This window comes from Mustela nigripes, chromosome 2 (genome assembly GCF_022355385.1).
Source record: "Mustela nigripes isolate SB6536 chromosome 2, MUSNIG.SB6536, whole genome shotgun sequence".
In the NCBI taxonomy this organism is placed as follows: domain Eukaryota; kingdom Metazoa; phylum Chordata; class Mammalia; order Carnivora; family Mustelidae; genus Mustela; species Mustela nigripes.
In genome coordinates, this window is record NC_081558.1 from 64513187 (window position 1) to 64535611 (window position 22425).

At 39.8% G+C, this 22425-nt stretch overlaps 1 protein-coding gene across 20 annotated transcripts in view; it reads right to left on the minus strand.

Moving 5' to 3' along the window:
• Positions 1–22425, minus strand: part of ARPP21 (cAMP regulated phosphoprotein 21) — a 154751-nt gene that overhangs the window by 103956 nt on the left and 28370 nt on the right. For 18 of the 20 annotated variants that reach the window (XM_059390615.1, XM_059390602.1, XM_059390610.1 and 15 more), the window contains exons 2-6: positions 9499–9672; positions 7577–7743; positions 6351–6392; positions 5504–5590; positions 1360–1504 (exon numbers count right to left, since the gene is read on the minus strand). In XM_059390615.1, the coding sequence (XP_059246598.1) occupies positions 1360–1504; positions 5504–5590; positions 6351–6392; positions 7577–7705 (403 nt within the window). In that variant the 5' untranslated portion in view covers positions 7706–7743; positions 9499–9672. Of the gene's footprint in view, positions 1–1359; positions 1505–5503; positions 5591–6350; positions 6393–7576; positions 7744–9498; positions 9673–9807; positions 9835–10199; positions 10350–22425 lie in introns of those variants that run through there. The other 2 variants (XM_059390600.1, XM_059390598.1) reach the window with 2 other exon arrangements.

Consider the following 22425-nt stretch of genomic DNA (forward strand, 5'->3'; position numbering starts at 1 on the left):
ACACGTTTCAAAACTAGCGAATTGGCAGTGTAACACTGGAATGAAAACCAGATTCGAGATGGAGCAACCCAGTAGATCGTGAACGTGGAAAGATCCCGCTGTCACAGAAGGGGATGTGGGCATGGTTGGGTAGGAGGTGGGTGGGGTGGAATGTTACATGTTCGTGCCCTGCTGTCAATCAGCAAGGCTGGGCCTCCACGTGACAGGTCCTACCAACCCACAGAGAGAGCTCTCAAGAGTTTGAGATTCCAGGAAACCCTTTTTCTCTTAAAACAGAGAAGGCAAAAAATGAAAGTTCTGTGATAAGACTGTCTAAATATTCATCAGTACAAAACACAGGTGAGGACTAAACATTTCTGAGTCTTTCACATTTTCTGATGCTGGCTAAAGCTTAATTTCTAAAGCCATCTTAGGAACCTGCACTTCTTTAATTTGCGTCACACCTTGGGTTTTAGACATTCAGTAGCAGAGAGAATCATTATAAGCAGATACATGGTTACAGAGCATAATATAAGCAGTCATCATTCCTCAGCTGATCGGATGCCCTGTTCTTTCTCAAATATTTTTTTTAAAAAAAGTCTACTGCAATGCAATTTATTCGTAGTATTCTTCCTTTCAACTTAACTTAGTTTTAACACTTGTTTCCTTTTTTGTTTGTTTTATTTTTGTACAACTGTACAATTGTACAATTGTATGTATGGCCACAATTTGAAAAGTCTGGACTACGGGCTTCCGGTTTTAGAAGGTATAGCTTCTTTTTTCCCCCTTGGAAAAATTTTATTGGAGTAGAAGTGTATTTTTTTCAGGTGAGACATGATGTGGTGGTTCTGTGGGTTGTGGAGACCAAATCTGTTTGTGGCAGATACAATGTTAATCATGTACTCCATTGACATTGATGTATATACATCTGGGCTTTGGGGACGACATCACTTATCGGCTGTGAATTGCTAATCTACTGTCTGTCTTTTATGATAAACATGGAAATTAAGATATAAAACTGGGTATCATTACTGTTCATCAGCCCAAGTTAATGGGACTAATAAACCTGAATTAAAAGCAGATTTATACTCAGTCATTTGTACAAATTTATCATTGAAAATGGAAGAAAGACCTGAATAAAAATCCAAAGAGATTAGTGATCCTAAAATTAACCTTTCTGGATACACAAGTAATGACAGCATGAACAGAAAGAAAATAGAGTTAACATCTTTTACACACACACACACACACACACACACACACATATAGAAGTATATGCAAAGTTTGGTGTCAGGTGAATATGTGTGTAAATCTAGGATGTACTGTGTGACCATTTATCTGTCCAAATTCAGTAAGTTAAGGAAACATGTTTACATTCACCTTTTGATAACATTCTGATCTTGGGTTTTTCAGAGGTTTTATCTTTGTTTTTATCCTTTTCTTTTTCTCTTTCTGAGTCATCTTTCCTAGATTTATCATCCTCTTGCAGGCTGGGAAAACTGGAAAGCTGTAAATGAATTGATTCCTGTTGGGGAAAAAATATAATAATTTAGGGCCAGATTTAAGAATCTCTGTCTGGTTTCCATTTTGCATAGAGGTTATTAAGTAAAGGAAAATGAAAGCCAGGAGCAGATTTTTTTTTTCTTAAATGGTTAAAAAAAAAAAAATTAAACCTGTCAGAAAAATAATTGCCCTTTAAGGTGAATTAAACTTCAGAAGTCAATGGGAGGTCATGAGAAACATCTAGTACTAAAACTTGGCTTCATGAATATTAACATTAAGCAAGTTACTTTCCCCTAGATCATACCTCTTATTTTCTCTACAGGTTTATTTTTAAACGCTTAGGAAACATTTCCTTATCAGTAAGTTTGCGTCACAGCCACTGCCGTGTCTCAAAAAAAGAAAAAAAGAAAAAAGCCTTCTGAGTTCTTTTCTATAATTCCTTATAAGGAGAAATCTGTACAAACATAGACAGACAGGTATTACGAATCATAATTACAGATAGAACAGACATAAAGGACTTAATAGCCAATTTGCAATAAAAAGTCTGTTTTAGAACCACATCAACAATAATTTCTACTATTAAGAGAAACCGAGCTATCTAAATGCAGGAATCCCAGGTGTGGCTGATGATCACACCTTGTTCACAAACTCCATCAGTAAGTCATCATAATGCATGGTTAGAATCAGCACTGTCTTTCAGAAATTTTCCCATCAATTACATATAAATATTTAATATTATTTTAATTTTTTATCAGGCAATTCTTTCCAAAATGTAAAATTGTCTTGAACTGATGCTTTGGTTCGCTACTGACCATTTACAGTATTGGGACTGGATCCATTTTTGTATTTATTTATTTTGCACTGGGGATAGATTATTTTGTTTTAATTCACATATCAGCCATGTGATTGATAGTAGGTTCACTGTTTTGAAGAAGAATGAACCAAATCGTATTTTTAAAGAAGTTTTATGAAAAAAACCTATGCTATGATTAAAAACTATGACAAATGAACCGACATTAAGCCATTAAGCCTGCTTTCTCTTATGTAAGAGATCATTTGATGGGAAAGCTTTTTTCTACTAGTGACATTAAAATTTATGATGTTAAAAAAAAATTCCCAATGACTAATAGTGTTTCTCACTAAAAACTCAACTAAGTCTCCTATACATGTGACTAAAGCAATGCCTGAACCTCCCTCCTCAAATATGGCCATCCTAGGATTTTTAGGGTTCTTGGTAAACATGGCTAATCTAACAAGCATCACACAGGTCCCCTGAAACCAAGTTCGTTGTTTTACGAGGGGCTCTGTTGTGAACTCCAGGCTGGAATAAAAAGGCACCAGGGCTGGAAAGACATATGATAGAAAGGACAAAATAAAGCACGTCCTCATGACAAGTATTTATCCTTGCCAGATTTCCTGACATCCACGTGTTTATGCTGGGGATGCACTTACGCAAAATACATAAAACGGTGTAACTTGACTATAGGTTCTTTGGTCATGTGATTTGGGACAGAAATGTCTTTAGTCTGCAAAGGTTCGGGCAGACTCTAAGGTTTTGATTTGTTTCTGCTTTTGCTAAGGAAACCGCTGCAGCATTTCTGGTTCAGAGAATACAGTGGGCGGGGGGAGGTGGGGATCAATTCAGCAGTTGATCAGGAGGGGAAACTGACGGCACCAGCCCATCGGAGTGGTCTCATTGCTTCTTCAAAATCTCTTGCATCACCCAGCCTCTGTCAGTTTGAATCTACAATCAAAGAGGCTTGCAGCAGAAATATAAGAGCAGAGGCTAAAAGACATCTTCCACCAGAAAAAAAAAAAAAAAAAAAAAAAAAAAAGAAAAAAAGTACAAACTCACGCCATGTGTGGACATTTACTATTCTCAGAAAAATACCTATCTTTTCTATACATAAATATACATTATGGTGCTGAAAGAACACACAAAAGTGCTATAGAGTTGGTAAAAAACAATGTGTTATTTTTTAATATTTTTATTGATATGCTCAATAATAAAATACAAGTGTTAATAAATACATTGGTACAGGATAAGTTTATATCCAACAACAATAAAAGAATGATTCAAGTCACAGTAGTACACTGGTAGGTAAATAGTATAACATTAGAAAAGCAAAACTCCTTTAACTGAAGGACAGACTGAATCATCAGCTATGGATCTGAGATCAAGTAATACAGGTAGCAAGAGTTTTTCCCACACAGGAAAATGAAGGCAGTTTTCAAATACTGTGAATATACAAATATTAGGGAAGCAATACAATCCATATACTGTATCCTTCTGCCAGGGTTCCCTGGGATTCAGTTCCCACATTTTGTAAGTGCCGGTGGTACCTAATGAAGGCATTGCATATATGCTCAAAGGTCTGCTTCTTTATTCTCTAACAAGTCGCATGCTCACTCGCTAATATGTGTGCCTGGGTATTTTCTATCGGCCGCCTGGTCCCACCACCCCTCAGCCCGTCCAAAGAGAGGAGCGCAAGTTCTAATCCTCTCCTACACAGCTAGTCTTGGTCACTGAGCGTGAAAGCAGCAGGAACAAAGCACCGACTGCATCTTATTTCTCTGCACCAACTGTATGGAGAAACTACTTAGGTCCAGGACGGGCACTATGATACAGATGACCTCTTAAAAAATTTCCTCCTGGTACCTTGTCAAATGGGATGAAAAGCAGATTAAGTCTATAAAGGCTGTCCTCCTCTGCCTGGTATTAGGAGTGGGGGACAACTGGGGCATGACTTCTCCCAGAGTCTGTCATTCCGCAGAGTTAACATATATCCTGTATAGTACATTATAAGCCATCAATCAACATTTAATAATACAAGCCATGAGAGTCGCATTAGTCCCCCTTTCTGTCTCCATTAAAAATAGAAGCACAAATAAAATGCTGAAGAAAAGCCACACATTTCTCAGAGCCCAAGGAAAATAACGCTTGTGTATGAAACATAGTGACAGCTAGAGAAAGATAGCCTGTCCGTGCCTTATGACATGACTGGCACGATAAGAAAATGAGGCTAGGGTAAAATAAAATACTCATAGGACAGAATCTATAAGGTATTTATTTTTGGTCCTTTTAAAGAAAGTGCTCTCAATGCTCTCTGCATCCATGAGGAGAATTTAGAGTATTTCAATTAAAGTAAAAAGAGGAAAGCAAACAAGCCCAAACAAAAATACTATCTTGATCAATTTTCTCTCCCCTGGGCTCAGATAAATCATTTTACTTTTGTCTTGACTTCTCTCAGCTTCTGATAAAATAAGGAAAATTTCAGCGGCTACACTAGTTTTATAAAAGCGAATACAATGCCTAAAAGGCAAATAAAAATAAATATGATATGAAGTCCCCCGTTGGTCACGGGAGGATTTTGTCAGAATTTGGATTTTTCAGTAGTCTTGCTGAGAGCAAAATAAGTGGAAGGATCCACAGCGATATATAATAATATTAAATTCATATAAATTGAATAATACGAAATTCACCATCACCTCAGACTCCTTTCTGGACAATTTATTCGGTATTCAGAATCTCGACCAAAGGCCATAAAGATACGTCTGCAAATCTCAATGCACCTCATTCACTACTTCCAAAGTTTCGTTAAGAGCCAAGAGTTGTATTTCTTATAGGCAAGTGCATTTTGGGGAAGTGAGAGGTAAGAATCTCCAATAAGGAAGGAGACGGGGTACTTAGAACTATATTTGGTTCAGTCTTAGCAAGAGAGAGCCTTTGAGGAAATGCAGCACTACTGTGCTCACTTTTAAAGTTTTTTATCTAAATTCTTTTGAATTCCTTTCCATTTGCAGTTTTCAGAGAGTCTGGAAAAAAACAAACGTAATACTCTGTGACAAACTGTTAAGCTAGTTTAGGATGTCTCCTAAGCAGGGGGTGAAGCCAAAAAACTACATCTTTCTTTGCTTATTTTTTTTTCTCCCCCAAAACACTGTGTAATGCCGGATTTCTACTCATGCACACAAAGACAGATCCCATTCGTGCAGTTAAGGAAAATGACAGGGGGTATACCTGATCCTGAAGACTTTCACCTCCTGGTCTGGCTGATTCTTCACAGACAGCAAGACTGCGAGTCAGTTTACCTTTTCCTGCTCCTGACTGGGGAGGGGAAAGAAAAGGCAATGCAAGGAAAATAAAGACAACAAACAGGAAACATTCTCTGGCTGTCAACTCCTCTCTACCTGCCCAGGACATTCCCAAACCCGGATCCCTCCTAGAAGAGAACTTCAAATTGGCTGTTCAGTGCTGTCTGTCTACACTGGCTCCAAAATTCAGAGCCCTGTGTGGGTGGGGATGCAGGCAGAGGAGAGTGTGAATGCACGGACTTAAGGGGCACTTTGAGCTAACTCTGCCCATCCCGTCGGAAACATACAAAGAATGAATTGCTGCCATTTTCTGAAAATGTAAAAAGAAAAAGATGACACAAAGTAATTTCTACCAAAACTGAGTTGGGGAGGGATCCGACTGAAAAGATGTTTAGGATGAGGAAAGGAACCTAAACACCAGCACCTGTTTACTTCAAGGGAGAAATCAACTGGTAAGACTCACACATCTACCGCAGATTTTATTTAAAATGAAAGCAAGACAAGTGGCGACTCATTTTATAAAGCACCGTCAAATCTGCAGTTCTGAAAACAGGATCAGGTACATAAATTTGCGGCTATGTGAACCCTAAATGCTCTAGCCGAAAAACATACAGAGCAAGAAAGACAAGAAGTGTCAACAAGAGGGGACAGGGCCAGTAGAGCCAAGATCCACATGGGACCCTTTGAATTGGTGGCAAACCTTTTAACCCCAATTGGAAGTATGCTACTGATATCCATGTTAGCAGATCAACGTGGAATCTCCAAAACCCTACCTTGGATTTTCTTCTTTCTTGATTCTGAGCTGCCAGCCGCCTCTGTATGTTAGAAAGAAAGCAAAACAAACAAACAAACAAACAGTAAACCAACAACCAGGAGAGAGAGGGTGAAAGAGAGAGAGATAGGAAGTGTCACTAGAGTCCAGAAATCAATAGAAACAAGAAGGTATTACAACCATTGGGGAGAAGTTCCCCTTCCCTCGCTCCCCCAAACTTTTGACCTCCTAACTCTGAGCTCCTTTTCCTTATAGCAGCTATGAGGGAAGGGGGGAGGCAGGGAAGTTGACCTTGAAGGCTTTTGGCCTTTATGTGGTTATCTGTCTTTGTTCACTGGAATATAAAAAGAGTTAACACTTTTGTAATTTGGTTCAAAGAAAATCAATACAGGCTACTTGCAAGTACAGTGTGTTTTCCTTCTCCCAAATCTCTTGCTCTCATAAATCATGGTGTATTAAATCATATCACCTTTTTGGTACCATCAATCGCCCCCAATTCCCTCCCCTGCCCTTCTCTGAGGTTTTCTCTGTCTCTGTCTCTGTCTCTCTCTGGTATATACTTTTTTTAAAAGATTTTATTTATTTATTTGACAGAGAGAGACAAGTAGGCAGAGAGGCAGGCAGAGAGAGAGAGGAGGAAGCAGGCTCCCTCTGAGCAGAGAGCCCGATGTGGGACTCGATCCCAGGACCCCGAGATCATGACCCGAGCCGAAGGCAGCGGCTTAACCCACTGAGCCACCCAGGCGCCCCAGGTCTGTTCTAATATGAATTGAACCTTTGCCTGCCCTCAGAGGTCCACAGAGCTCAGGTCTTTCTTGGTCTGTCCTGAGCTGGGTCTTCAAGCTTTCCCTGGAACAGCAAATCCACTTTTAAAACTCAACCAGCCTAAGGCTGCCTCTGGGAGAAAACCTTCACAAGCGCCTTGAGGTGCTCTGGAAATCACCCTGGAAATGCTGTGCACAAATTCAGTCATTAAACATGATCTCTGGTGATTTTGTTCATCTCCAAGGGATTTTAGAGCCTCTTTTGGTCAGGAAAAAAGTGATTGAGAATTAGAAAAGGAGAGGAGTGGCTTGATGGATTTGCTCTTCATTTACTAGTCAGACTCTTAAACGGGAAAGAGAAAAAGAGAAAGAAAACAAACGTTCAAAGTATTCTGCAAGTGAAAGAGAGGAATGGTGCCCAAGGGTGCAGAGCTAGGGCTGCGGACAAACTTTCCAAGCTCACCTGCAGTTCCAGCTTCTCCTCTTCATCCAAACTCTCGGATTTCACAATCCCGTTCTCTGGAGTGGCCGATTCCTGCTCCGTGCCGCCCTCCTCCACTACTGCCTGACTTAGGTCTCCTGGCTCAGACATTCTCCCAGACGCAAATTAAAATAACAAGGTGTGATGCCCTGCAAGGTCAAGAAGTCAGAACGTCAAGTCAGTGCACGGTGAAGCACTTCCAATTATTCTCACGGTATTTCATTTCTCCCTTTGTATTCAAATTCAAACGAGCAACTCTGGTATCTCTGCCAATTTTACAGGAACGGCGAATAAGAAAGCCAGATCAAATCCTAAACGGGAGGCAAACGCACAAGGCAGATTCAGTCGCCTCATCCACACCCCCTCCGCACCCATACACGCACTCTCGCCAATACACCTTGCCATTGAAATGGATCCACAGATCTTACACGGAGACACAGAACTTCCACGTGTCCACCAGTCCCTAAACCCTGGCACAAAGGGGAAGAAGAAGAAAAAGAGAGCACTGCTCCAACTCAAGGAGAGATGACCCTCCACTGCCGAGGTAAGAGAGGGGACTGGTGTTCTGCAGTGTGTCTGAGATGATTCAAAAATTATCTGCAAGTTTCAACCCACAGACATGCTCTCCTGAGGCATAAGGATTACCATGTACCCTACAAGTAGGGGCAAAAATCAATTTAAGAGCTAATAATTCAGTATAAATATAAGATCTAAATTTGGCAATAAACCTTTCACGGCCAACATTTCCAGGCTTCAAACTGACAGCTACATTATTAAAAGCAAGAGTGCTCTCCAGAGCTCCTGGCCGTTGCTGGTGTTCCACAGACCCTGGGAAGGCAGTCTCTGGCAGGCAGCTCTAATGAAGCTCTAGCCACCGAAACCTGCTACTCCAGATCCACAGTATACTACGACACAGACGCTGGAGATGACTTTTCAAAGTTAAAGCCTGTTATTATTTTTTTCTTCCTACCTCCATACAACCCCTGACACTTCCCCTTCTGATATGCTGTCAAATGAGATTTATGAATAATTTAGCATTTACTTCCTCCTAGTTTTTTTTTTTTTTTTTTTAAAGATGTGAAGGGGAAATGGTGGGGAGAAAGGAAAGAAATACAGACAAAATGAAGAAAGGAAGAAGAAAAAGAAACACAGTGTGACCTAGAAAGTCAGTTCTTCCACAGAAATTCCCAAACGATGACTGCCCTCTTCCTAGTCATTAAAATGGTAATGATTACTGGACAACTCAGGGATAAGCTTCTTTGGGAGTGTTTAATTACCATTTACTAATTCAGTAACTTTATTTCCAACTGGATATGGGAAGCATGAGAAAAATCTAAACCACGGCGATTTCTGTTGCAAATTTGCTAAGATCTACCATGAAAGAACAGATGGTATCTAATGGTATCTTTAAAAAACACAGGCTTACTTGGCAAAGGATTATGGGAATGTAAAAAAAAGAGTTTTCTAAAGAATGGTGCCTTGAGTCTGTGAGTTACTGGTGAGCACTACTTTTAAGTTTGGGGAGATTTGAGGATATCCATCCAGTGTATTCAGATAGGTTCCTCATATTTCAGTGATACTGGGAGGGTTATGTGTGTCCTTAACAACGGTTCTGTTTCGCATGGCAAACAGCTTGTTTCTCAAGATACTGGGCAGGGGGAGGAGATGGACTTCTGTTGCCCTAACTCGGTCTTCAAAGCATTTCAATAGAAAAGCAGATTGTGACTAGATTTAAAATGGAATGAACAAATTGAGCTCTAATTTTATAAACTGCAAGCCAATTGAGTCCCTGCTCTAGATCCTGTCTTTTTTGGTTACACTGAATGACCTCTTCTATGCGAACAGGCACATTTATAGGATAACAAAATATAGACGAGATGACAGCTGGACAACAAGGCCTTTACCTTTCGTGCAGAATTCCTGCCGTAGGTCTTGGCGACTCACTAGCGGCTTCTGTCGTTCTACACCAGGAAAATCCACACAAGTGATCAGAGACAACTGGAGTCCCATGTCCCCATTAACAGTTCGGAATGCCCATCGCCATGCGATTCCCTTACACGGTTTGACACATCGTCAACCTGAAAAAAGATGAAAAGTCAATAATAATAATTGAATAGTCATGGTAGGGTGAAGGACCAAATAAATAAGACCAGATTTCTAACACTAATGACCAACTTCCAGCAAATCACGTTCACAGCTTGATCCAGCCCCACCTGTCTCGGGCTGCCTGCTTCTTCTCTAATGAAGGCTACAGCCCGGCTGTTCAAGTCAGAGCGGCACCCACGCAGGGAGCTAAAATTAACAATTGCATTATGCACCGAAGATTACTCACTTCAATTTTAACCTTTTTTAGTGAAATCTTGCACTTTATATTAAAAAAAAGAAGAAAAAACAAAAAAAGAAGAAGAAGAACCAAGCCTGTGTGTTTGCCTCAGTGAGAATCCAGATCATCTATGAGCTAAAAGTCTTACCTCCTTTTTAACCAAAGACTTTGTTTTAATTACAGGTTAATATAATATACTTTAATGCTGTTTCCGAGACTCCTTTCTTTAGCAAAGTTATCCTAATGAAGCGTATTCAAAGATTTTGATTTAATGGGCATTACCTATGAAAGTGAAAAAAAGAAAAAGGGAAAAAGGAAACGTTCACAACGGCATGGCTGAAAGAGCTCTCTCCTCCCCGCTTAAAGTTTGGAAAGAATTCCTAATATTCTCCTTGGGCAGTGAACATGGTCTCCCCATTCCTCTCCTTCCCTATCAGGATTGCCTCCACCAGCTGGGCATTCTGCTTGACAGCACAGAAAGACTGTCAGAGGGATTCAACAGATTTGCAAACTGAGCCGGTTGAAAATAATCCACGCTATAATGTGCACTTTCGTTTTCTCACAACTCCTACAGGAGCCACGGCAAAGACAGCTTGAATGCAAACACAGAGACGGATTCCTAATAATATTTGCCAAAACCAAGCGGTGTCTCTCCCTTCTGCTGCAACTCTGGGGCATACCTGCTAAAGCCAACAGCATGCACACCTTTCCCAGCACACACCCATCTTTGCAAACGCTAACTGCATCTCAGTTATTTTATCTGAAGTTGAAAAACACTCCCTGCCTCACCCTTGCTGCCCCCTTCCCAAGTTTAAATGAGCACAGCCGGCTCCTCGACGGAATTTTGCTGTGGCTATATTAACAACATATTGGATTACAACACCATTTGTTGTGCGAGGGAGAAACAAATGTTGAAAAGGCGATCATGAAGACAGTCAATAATTTCTAGCCTTATTCATGTGTCATCAGAATGGCCAGTTTGGCTTTACAATATGTGTCTTTGGTTGTTAGACATTATACAGCTATCTATGAGAGCCAAGCGAACATGCATTGAGGACAAAAATGGATCGCTAATCAACAGTCATTTTAATTTTCCCATTTTGGCCAGTTTCACCATGACTACTACGACTAACACTCGATATTAACCAGAAGTCAGCATGTCTTAAAATTAGGATCTATTTAAGTAACCAGCCCATCATCTAATACGTTTCAGAATAGGCACCAGTGATGGATGGAATTACCACATGCTTTTTGGGTTCTGTTTTCCTTTTCCCAAAGAAAATGAAATTATCAACGATCACCGCAATCTTTTTGTCTTCTGTGCTCTGTTCCTCATATTTGTACAGTGGCATTTAATCCAGCAGGTGAAGAGCAAACGCAGTTTTCGAATCTAAGCCTTCGATGTGTTATTCCAGCCCCAGTAGGTGGATGCAAGATATAATTCTTTTCATGAAGAAAAAGGAAGAACAAACTGATATTCACGTAACCAACCCAAAGCGTGAACAGCCTAGATACATGTGTGTGCGTAATTACCGGGACACGTTTTGAAATAGCACTGAGCGCTAAAGTCAGCGAGGTATTTTATTCTTGCATGCCTGAATCATAAAGTCATCTTCCACCGAGATAAAAGGGAATACGGGCATATGGGAATGAGCAGAGAGGAACATATGGATCACAAATATTTTTGTAACTGATTAAAATTGTTCTCTTTGCTAAGAAAGCTGTGCCAGGGAATCAACACTACTCTAGCTTTCTGTCCGCCAAACTACCCGACTCTTGCACTGCTATTTAATTTTTATCTGTTCAAATTTTTCCCATTTTCACAAAGAAAGCAAAACTATTTTTGACAAATATCTTTTGTCTAGCATTTGATTAATGGAGATGCTGGCCAACTTTCAACTGTTAGAATGGGAAGGGTGGAAGGAGCAAAAGGAGACCCTATACAAAGGAACAAAATAAAACTACTATCGTTCTTTCAGTGGTAACAATATTGTAATCATAACTTAAGGGATAGTGTTTACCAAAGGCAGTCAATTGCTTGCAAAACAAGCTAGAGGAAATTGATCAAGAGGGCTGTTTACTGTTTTTCATGAGGAAAATCACTACCACTTCTCATTATATTTAGGTTGTTTCTTCTTGAGCTTACGTCACAGTTGAAAACAGTAGCAATTGTGGGGTGGTAGGATGAGAAAGCCAGGGAAAGGGGAGCAAGGCGCAACCACTGGGTTGGCAATTGGAGAAAGCGCAGGATTAGATTCAAATTCCAGGAGTGATTTAGCTCTCAGGGGATATCTAAAATGGGAAATCAAAGTTGAATTTTATTAGCAAATAGGGAAGGTAGCTTTATTAGTCACTTTCCTCATAACCCTTTTACTAAAAACTAACACAGAATGATAAGATTACTTATCCCAAATCAATACAGGTAATGTATGATGAAATGACCCAATCAACATTTATTTGAATGATTGAAATGTTTCTACCCTAATGTATTGCTCTTCCTTTCTTTCCTTCCTTCTTTCTTTCTTTCTTTCTTTCTTTCTAACTAGTAAAAGTTCTGCAACTGTATGCCACTTACAAATTGTAGGAATATTACTGATTTGTCAATGGACTGGGTGGGTTTTTGAAAACTGTGACACCTTAGAAACTAAAGGCACTTCTTATTATCAGAACAGTTATTCTGCTAATGCTTAAAAATATTCTGAGTATGTAAAGTTAAGTTTAAAGAGTAAAAAAATAATATAATTGGAATATGATCCTTTCAGAAATGAGATCAATCATGAGATGAACAGACTGTACAGACTAGCATCTTTCCAGGGCAATAAAACCAATAACACATTTTCACATAAGTTTAATTTCCCAAAGAAAATTTTCTTCTTCAATACAAGAAAAGGTCAACCAGGTGCTGTACCCTCTAATTAAACTCTTTGGTCAACCCAATGTACAGGCATTTTGTAAGATTCTTGAGTTACCCTAGCAAATGCCAAAATAACTAGACAACTGTTTTGAAAGAACCTAGGGGGATATTTAAGAAAAGGAATTTTCATACTAGGGGCAGAAACATTTTGCGTGAGTATTCTTATTTGAGTTTTAGGAGCTAGGCAGCTTATAAACATGTAGCATATCATATGTAGAATATCACTTTTTCTTCTTTAGCAAATGTAATAAACTAGACACAAACATAGCAGAATCCTAGTAATGGAAATAACTGATGTCACAGTTTCGGTCATAAAAACAGACCCACAATAATCACAAGCACCTTTAAAACAAGAGAGTTCTGAGCTCAGTGAAAACAGACAACAGAAAAAAGCCAAGTTTCCATTCCTCGTTTTTATAGCAAGTCTTATGGAACTTCTCTGCTCTGTGAAAGGATGTTCTACCTTGTGACATGATATTCAAGTCAACTAATATAATGTCAACAAAGCACTTCTTTTTCTAATACTACAAAATAAAAGTTGAATACCTCTAATGGATCCACATGAGAAATTTTAAAGATGGATTATGTAATTTTATCTTCACCATTCCCTTTGTGATTTTTCATGAAGTGGAAAAGGAAGATGACTTTTGCTTTTATAATTCTTAGATGTTTTCTCAGTGTATCCCAGAGTTAGGAAACATAAACTTGGGGAAAGTGTCTAATACACTGGATCCCAGAATAAGTTATTTGGATATCCCCACAGCATGAAGTAATTGATGAAAGTAATGACATGAAATGTTGCTGGGGTTGAGAGAAGATCTTACATTTAGGTTCTAAAAAAACAGGTTACATCACTTGGAATTTTTGGCTTAGACAAGAGGACACTTAGAAAGGACATCATAGCTATTTTCAAATGCTTAAATGAATAAAAATTCAGAGAAAGAGAAATTAGCCTTGGTCTTTCTCCAAAATTTAGAACTAAGAAAAAAAAAAAAAAAAAACCTCTCTTTTTAAACATAGAACCACCATATGATCCAGTACAGTACTTCCAACTCCTAGATGTATATCCAAAAGGATTGAAAGCAGGGACGGACTTGAACAGATATTTGTATACCTGTTTTCATGGCAAAACTATACATAACAGCCAAAAGGTTGAAAACAACCCAAGTGTCTATCAACAGGTGAATGGATGAACAAAATGCACTACATACATGGGGGATAGTGGAGGATATTACTCAGCCTTAGAAAGGAACAGAATCCAGATACATGCTACAACATGGATGGACTATGAAAATATTATGAGCCAGATGCAGAACAAATATCGTATGCTTCTACTTATTTGAAGTACCTAGAATAGGCCAGCCCATAAAAACCAAGTAGATATTTCCAGGGGTTGTAGGTAAGGAAGAAAGAAGTTGTTATTTAATTGGTACAGAGGTTTTTTGGGGAATGATGAAAAAGTTATGGGTATAGATGTGATGATGGTTATGCAACACTGTAAATGTATTTAATGCCTCTGAATTGTACATTAAGGAAAGACTAAAGTGAGAAATATCATATTCTGTATATTTTATCACAATAAAAAAGAAACTACAAAACCTTTTTCTCCCAGAATATGATATAAATTGTAAGGAAACAAATTAATATACATACAAAGAGATTAAAAGCAAAAAATGGTAGTACAAGAGAAGGGACTGTCATTCTACTTTACAAATTCCTTCTGATATATCAGTAACATGTACATGTAAAGACAAGTTCTGTGGAAATAACCTGCCCAGGTTTGTACTGGACTCATACAGATACCCCGTAAATGGAACCATCATCATTCTTATCATCATGTTAGCAGTCTTGTCTTGGGCAAGATAAGCTTTGCTATCCAATTTCTTTTATCCAATGTGGACATATTCAAGAATAGAGAAGTTAGGGTGTGTCATTCAGAGAACTTTCTACTACACTTCTACCAGAATCAATGTGTGTGTGGTCAAAGTGCTCTCCCCCACACAAGGTAACAGACACTGTTCCTAACTGAAAAAGACAATTCCAGGCACATTCTTAGCACAGTGGAAACATGAGGCTGTCCATAATCTGGATGCGAGAGCCAGAAGTAACAAAGCAGCTAGCTGGTCAGTAGGAGCTTGTCATGTCACTGGCTCATTTTTTTTATTGTTGAAAAGGAAGATTTTCTGACCCCAAATCAATGCCACAGAGAACAGGGCTAATAGAACTGCTACCAAAATTGAAAATAAGCCAAGACTCTAAGAAAGTATTGAGGATGATATGGGTTTGATGGTGTGACTTCTAGGACTGGGACTATTCTTGGAAATTTTAAATAGTCTCAACTTTCATGAACCATACCAGCTAATCACCACCTTTATGCCCTGTCTCATCTTAAAGTCTAAGAAGGATTTATCCATTACAAGGTAGTCATCTGCCTCCAGCCAGGTATGATTTTAAAGAAAAAAAAAAAATGTGCAAGTACCCAGAAAGCCACAGCATTCCAAAGACCCTTGGCACGAGCCAATCTAACTGACATTACATCCACTAAACTGGACGAGATTCACAAACATATAGTGACAGAGTGGGGTCAAAAACATTGTCATTTAGATTGGGGATCAGAGCTTCTTTTAATACCCTGTGCTCCTCTAATGATAACTCTCTTAGAAATCTAGACTGGGCTCACCTAATCTATGCAATTAATTTCCAGGATAGTGCAAGAGGGATCAACACGTTGTTTTCCCCGAGACCACTGTCTTCCCTCCTCTCACAGGAACCATAAATACCGCACAGAAATTGCACAAATGTATTGTCTGATGATGTATGGGTTTCTTTTCAAATTTTATTCTTAATGTCACATGGATCTATGTGGTTTTCTAGACATTTTTCTCAGCCTTTCTCTTTTAAAATCCTAAAATCCCATAAACCATAATTATCAGAATGACCTAAAGTTATCTGCTAGCTATCTGCCCAATTTCCTCCTTCTACTTGTAGAACTCACAGTACCCATCTTTCCAGAAGCCATACAGGAAACCACATGCCTGCAGGATTCCCAGACAAAGTGTGCCAGGGGTTTGCAGGAAGGCATTATAAATTTTTAATGTGGAACAATTAATTAGAATCTATACTGGTGCCAGAACACATGTAACCTTTAGAAATGAATGTCTCCCTGATCTTCAGGCAAAAAAAAATTAGGATATCAGAGTTGGGGAGTTGCCTTGTAATTCCAAGTATAACTAAAACAATTCTTTTTTTTTTTTTTTGCCAAAACCAAAATGTTCCTAAGTAATTAGAACTTCCAGGAATCTCACTGACTTACACACTCACCCTAAACATTTCTTTCACTATCATTGTACTGTGATCAACAATGGACAATATTATTTCAGGGACTGGGGGGTGACCAACAGAAATGGTACTTTTGCTTGGGTGTTATTATACTCACAGGTATTCAAACTTCCAGATCCTAAATTCAGTTCAGTTCAACACAGTGTTTAAAAATGTCCTCTTTTGGAGGATCTTGATACTAAGAAAATAACCCATTATCTGTTTTCAGTTATTGTACTGGAGACACCTTGAAACAGAGCAAGGAGTTGTCACAAAACATGTATTTTCAACTCTGGCTTAAAAGATTCAAAATGATAAAAATTTAGCATGAGGAGAACTGGCATTTCCAAAAAAGGGAGGAGAGAAATATTAATTTTATTCAGCACATCTGACATGAACTCTTCTCCTTCATTCCTACAAGAAGTGAAAGAAGCAACTGTCACTTGAAAAACAATGAAACTTAACAACTGTGATGCAGTGATAGGTGGCAGAGTGGGAGCTGATGTTTGAGTTATTAAAACCTTTCTTGCAGGAGAGAAGAAAGGAAGAGACATGTAGATAAAATGAATAAAAGCAAAGATAAATTGATTAATTGTTACTCTGTTGGGTATTTGAAAGGACCATAAAATTCATGTTTTTTCCCAAATGAAAATTAGGAAAAATAAGAGGTTTTCATCATGATGATATCTTTATTTTCCCTTATATCAGTGTGTAGTATCTGGTGCCATAGATTATGGATATTTCACGCCTAATGTTGCCTTTTTCAGAATTATCATTACCTAACATCGTTACTAAGCCTAATCAAAAGAATTAACATAGGAGTTTAAATTACCTGCCCATGACCTCAGCGCTGCCTCCTCTGCACCCCACCCCTCCCAGCCCACAACAGAAGAATGAAAAGGTTTTCCAAGGGAGATAAGAAATCAGAGGGTTCTTCCCCAAAATAAAACACCAAAATGTCCTAAGGGTTTTAAGGGTCTCTGACTGCAGGGGGCGTGCTCTATTCCCAAAAGGGATGGAGAGACGCATGAGGGAGAGATGTTAGCAGAAACGGGGAATTTCAGGAGACACAGGCACAAAGGGAATTTCTGCTTATGGGGAGGGTAGCTCTCCGGGCTTTGATTGTACATTAGCATTGTGACAGCAAGCTCTTTCAACAGGATTCAACCACCACACCAACAAATGCTTTTCTTGAGGGTTCACTTCAACATGGTGTGACTATTTTCCATGGCTTATGACATTTCATCTTCCTATCAACGGCACCATTCGTTGCTCCCCTATAGTGGGGAGGACAGCAAGCGGCCTTCTTGTCCTGTCTCTTAAGTGTGTAGTCAACTGGCTGTTGACTCCTTCAACCACTGAATCCACAGGGTCTTCAAAATGCAAATGAGTCATTCCTTGAGGAGGGCCCGTATTTGAATCAAGTCCTTAAAAATTCCTCTTCCCCCACTATTCCCTAAGTCGCACCATGGCAGGGATTTCTGCCAGTTTCAGCCTAGCTCTGTATTAACTTCAGAGCTGAGAAGGATGCCTGGCACTTGGGGAAGCAAAGGAAGTGCCCAACCTCTCTCTGCAGTCTCATCAGTGGTGGCCGGGGGACTGTTCTGGTTTCTGCTTTCTCCACCTGAAAGCCAAGGCATCTAATCACTCAGAGACCTGCAAATCCATGTGGTAAGGGCAAAGGGAAAACCCCCAACATCCACTAAAAGGTCAAAAGGCAAAACCATGATGTTTTTGAACACATGGGTCTCAAGAAGGCTCTGATAGTGGGCTTTTGCATCGGAGAGAGAGTGGGAGCTTGTTTATGGAGCATGTACTGCATGGAACATTCCATGACCTTCTGGATAGGATACTAGAGAAAGGAAAGACATGGTGCCGGCCCTGAGGGAGCTGCCAATCTAGCTAGAGAATTCAACAGACCAGGAGATTTAAGAGCAAAGCAATCTAGCCAACTAAAGCATATGACACAAACGATATAGGGCACTGCTAACCAGACACTTAAGGTTTTCTCTGGGTCTTCTGTTCTCAAAGGATAATTCTGACTAAAGTCTTAAGGGAACTAGTAGATACAAGGAACGGCGCCATATGAAGCCCTCCCTCACCTGTCACCGCCCCTGTCAGATGGCAGTGGCACCGACATCAGGTGCAGTGCTGCTCACTCCGCCAAGAGGAAGGGGTTCTCCCTCCATGGCATGTGCCAGCTCTGCCCCTTCTTGAACGTTAGAGCCTTTTCATTTTTTTTGCTGTGTTTTTCTCTCCTCTATACTGCTGAACATGGTGCTACACAAGATGACATAGTGAAAGCCCTGAAAACCCCGCCATGAAAACGAAAAAGCCACCGTGCTGAGATCAACACACCTGCTAGAGAAGAATTTAAGCGTCTGATAGGTGAGTCCTGCTATCCTCAGACTTCCCGGAAGAAGATGTCCCCAAACGGCTGCATAAGTGAATGCCTTCGACATGTTTTTGGGTCCAGTGGGTAGCAGCATGGTGCTGGAATTCTGCCTCCCCACAATGAAATCTCTCGAAAGCCTATTTCAAAGGTAGATGTAGGAGAGTAACAGCAAAACCATCACAGGGCCCGTGTGCGTTCCGGATCACAAGCGCTGAAGAAAAGGCAGTCAAGTGCTTCTCAGGGTGCCTCCTTTCCTGGGAGACAGGCTAGCAGTCAGCAAGTGGAAGGAGCTATTTATCTACAGAGAAAGGACTCCCAGAGACTCAGGTAGAACAAACGTACAGGAAACGAAAGCCAATGTGCAAAACAATGTCTCCACGTTTTTATTTTTAAGCTACCAAGAGTTTGGCTTGATTTGGGTCCTGCTCTAAATATAAGCATTCGGAAGCAATGTGTCAGATGACTAACGGAGCCACTGGAGAGAGAGTCCCCAGACAGAGGACCTGTGTATCTTGGACTGTTGGATGGTATTTAACATGCAGCAGACCCCGGTCCGCAGCACTTTGCTTAAAGGAGAAATGGATATTTTCCTGGGAGGGCAATGTTGTCAGGAAACTTCCAGCCCAGAGTCCATGTTTTTGCAGTGCCCAGGGCTTAGCCAGGAGACATACGGACTGGTGTGTGCCTGCTTGTGGTGGGCAGCCCTCCAGCCCCGGAGCCATCTGTGGCGATGCTGATTGGACCCCAGATGCTGTGCTTGGAAAGGGATCTAAAGGGAGCCTGTGGTTGGTCATTTGAAGGAGAGAGGCTGCAGTTCAAAGTTGGCCTGCCTGAACATCAATCACAAGACTGCTCCCTTCCTCAAAAGGTTGCCCCAACCTCATGGGAAGTTTTTGTTATTTTTTTTAAACAAAATGTTTTCACTTAAAGGGACGGTTGGTTAAATGTTAAAAGAATTGGTTGCTTTCAAGATGACAGGCCTTTGCTGCTGAAGGCCTTCTCCTCTGATGGCCTCTCCCACCTTGGACGTTCCCTGGAAAACCTTCTGACAGCACCCTTCCACCCTGAGAAACCCACATGGAGGGAAATGGTTTTTTTGCATTTTTAAAGGCTCTATATTCTTAAATACCTAATACAGTTGGATAATCTTATAAAAATACGAGCTGGTGTAAGTTCTGTGTGGTATTACAGCCTGCCAGAGTTAGCTGTTGAAGAAGAAAGAGAAAAAGCAGGTTCTGAGACAACTCTATGTAAAAGAGACACACGGACAGTGTCAACGTGAAGTGTTGAGAGAGATTAGCGTTTGGTTCCAGCACTGAAGGTTCCTGTGACTCTTGAAGGAAAAGGGTCAAGTTGTTTGCAGGAATTCCCAAGGCTTCCTGATGGTGAAGTTGAAGATTAGGGCTCATTTTATTCATGGATTCTCTATACTGCTAGGCTAAGGGCCTGGAGGAGGTTATCCGTGTGCGTTGTCATTAAAATGAAATAGTCTTGAGGCTTAACTTGCTCTCTAGGCACTTCGATGGAAACTGACATTTCTATAAGGCATAAGGCTGTCCCAGCCACGTCAGTGCCTCCGATATGCAAACTTGCATCTAAAAATCAAATGGATATAGCATTCCTACAACAAAGTAGGGCAGCCTGATCCCTGGAATGAGGCTGGAAATTGGTATTGCACCAAAGAATAAAAACATACGTGAATGCAGTTTTTAAAATTTGCAAGAATGTACATCCAGGCTCCAGATTGGAAATGCCAGGCTGAAATTGTCTGGGAAAGAATCGAATTTGTGATTTGATGCATCACAAAAATAAAAGATCTGCCAGTCGTATATAATATGCAATACTCAGCTTTTGAGCTCCAGCTTATTTGTGATAACTTCAAGGTTTTAAACATAAATAAAAAAGAAGTCAGTCATTGTATTCATAATACATAGCAAGACACGCTCAGAAGTAGAATCTGTTTTTGCTGGATATGGTCTCCTAAATAAAAAGTCCAAGTCCAGAAAAAGGTCTCAACGTGGGGCAACACTATACAGTGGGGGAAAAATCATAACTTTTCTTTACTCATAATGGTAAATTAGAAAGAAGGGGAAGGAGGCAGGGATGGAGAGAAGGGAAGAAGGCAGGCAGGCTGGCCCAGCTGTCAGAAACAACACACAAAATTAATCTGTGACAGTGGCACATGGGCTGTTTGAAGGAATTCGTGATGAAGCCTGCAAAACAAATTAATTTTCACAAATCGATTTAAAACTAGAAAGACAAAAAGAGCCAATCGCCCATTATTACTGACATTTAAACAGAGACAAGATTGTTCATTAGATAAATAATATGTTAGGGAGAGCATTGCCCTGTATTTGCTAAAGCACGGTATATAGGAAAATGTTCTCTGCACTTCCAATGATTACATATTTTCACTGGGGAAAAAAAAAAAAAAAAAGAGGAAGATATAAAGAAAGTAAAGAGCATAATGGGATCCTGTTACCTTTCAAAAGTGATCTACACGATGACAAGAAAAGTAATTTGAATGTGTAAGTGCCAATGAATTCTAATCATAGTAACATGAATGACTAGCCTCACAAGGTTTACATACTAAGTAAGGATGAAGGTCTATGTATGCATGTATGTATATATGTATGTATGTATGTATCTATCTATCTATCTACCCATCTATCTTCTATCTATCTATTGTCTATTGACAGGGAGTGGGGAGGGAGACAGAGACAGAAAGCCTGTGTGCTTGTGCATATATAATTTGTACAGACCCAGGTCTTTGAAACAATCCTCTGAGGTCTAAAGTTATTCTTATAACCTGGCAGGTTCCATTGCAATTCTGGAAATACTGGCTTTCTGTTGGAAATTCTGCCTATTCCTATGAGGCTTGTGCAGAGATGCCAGTTTCAGGTCAGGCCATGATTATTCCAATTCTCAGAGACCCCAGCCTGAGCAAGGGGACAGTAACTTATGAGCTGAACATGCATGCTATTCCCTTTGCTGGTAACCCACTGGGCTCACCAAGATGCCAAAGTTAAGGTGACTCTGCAAACCTCAAAAAAGTACTGCCTATCTAGATACTCCCTGCGGGCTGTAGCATTTATTCATGGATTCGGTGAGCCATATTTTAAAAGATTTTTGTCCTTAAAAAAGTGCTCTGGCTATCAGTAAAACCTACCTCATCACCTGGCTTTCTCTGGGCACAACCTAGGCTTTGTTGTCAATTATGTGCCCTGGTATCATTATTAAAAACTAGTTAGAAAATCTAGAAGATTTACTTTTAAAAGGTGTTATGATGCAGCATTTTCACATATTTTATTTTTTCAAAAGTTGTATAAACAAATCAGGGGTAAATTTATTCTGTTGTTTTTTTCTTTACTCCTTAAAGCACTACAGCTGAATTATTTGGGCAGTTCTCTTAGTGAATTTTGGAAGATAACGGCAGGCTTTTCTTGAGATAAATACTGGGGCAAAATTTCTTTTCTGACAATAATAAGTTACTGATATTATATTCACCATGGTATATTTAAAGTGTACCCTCTAACCTTTTTTTTTTGTTTTTAAGATTTTATTTATTTATTCATGAGAGACAAAGGCAGAGGGAGAAGCAGGCTCCCTGCAGAGCAAGGAGCCCTATGCAGGACTTGATCCCAAACCCTGGGATCATGACCCGGACGGAAGGCAGATGCTTAACAGAGTGAGCCACCCAGGTGCCCCCTCTAACCTTCTGAATACAAACTCTCTCTAAACACACACACACACACACACACACATGCACAAACACACATCTGGGATATATGTATATATAGGATGCAATAAATACAAAATTTCTTAGAAATAACATCTATAGCTTTCTCCCAAAATATTTGTTGCTCCTATTTTTAATATAT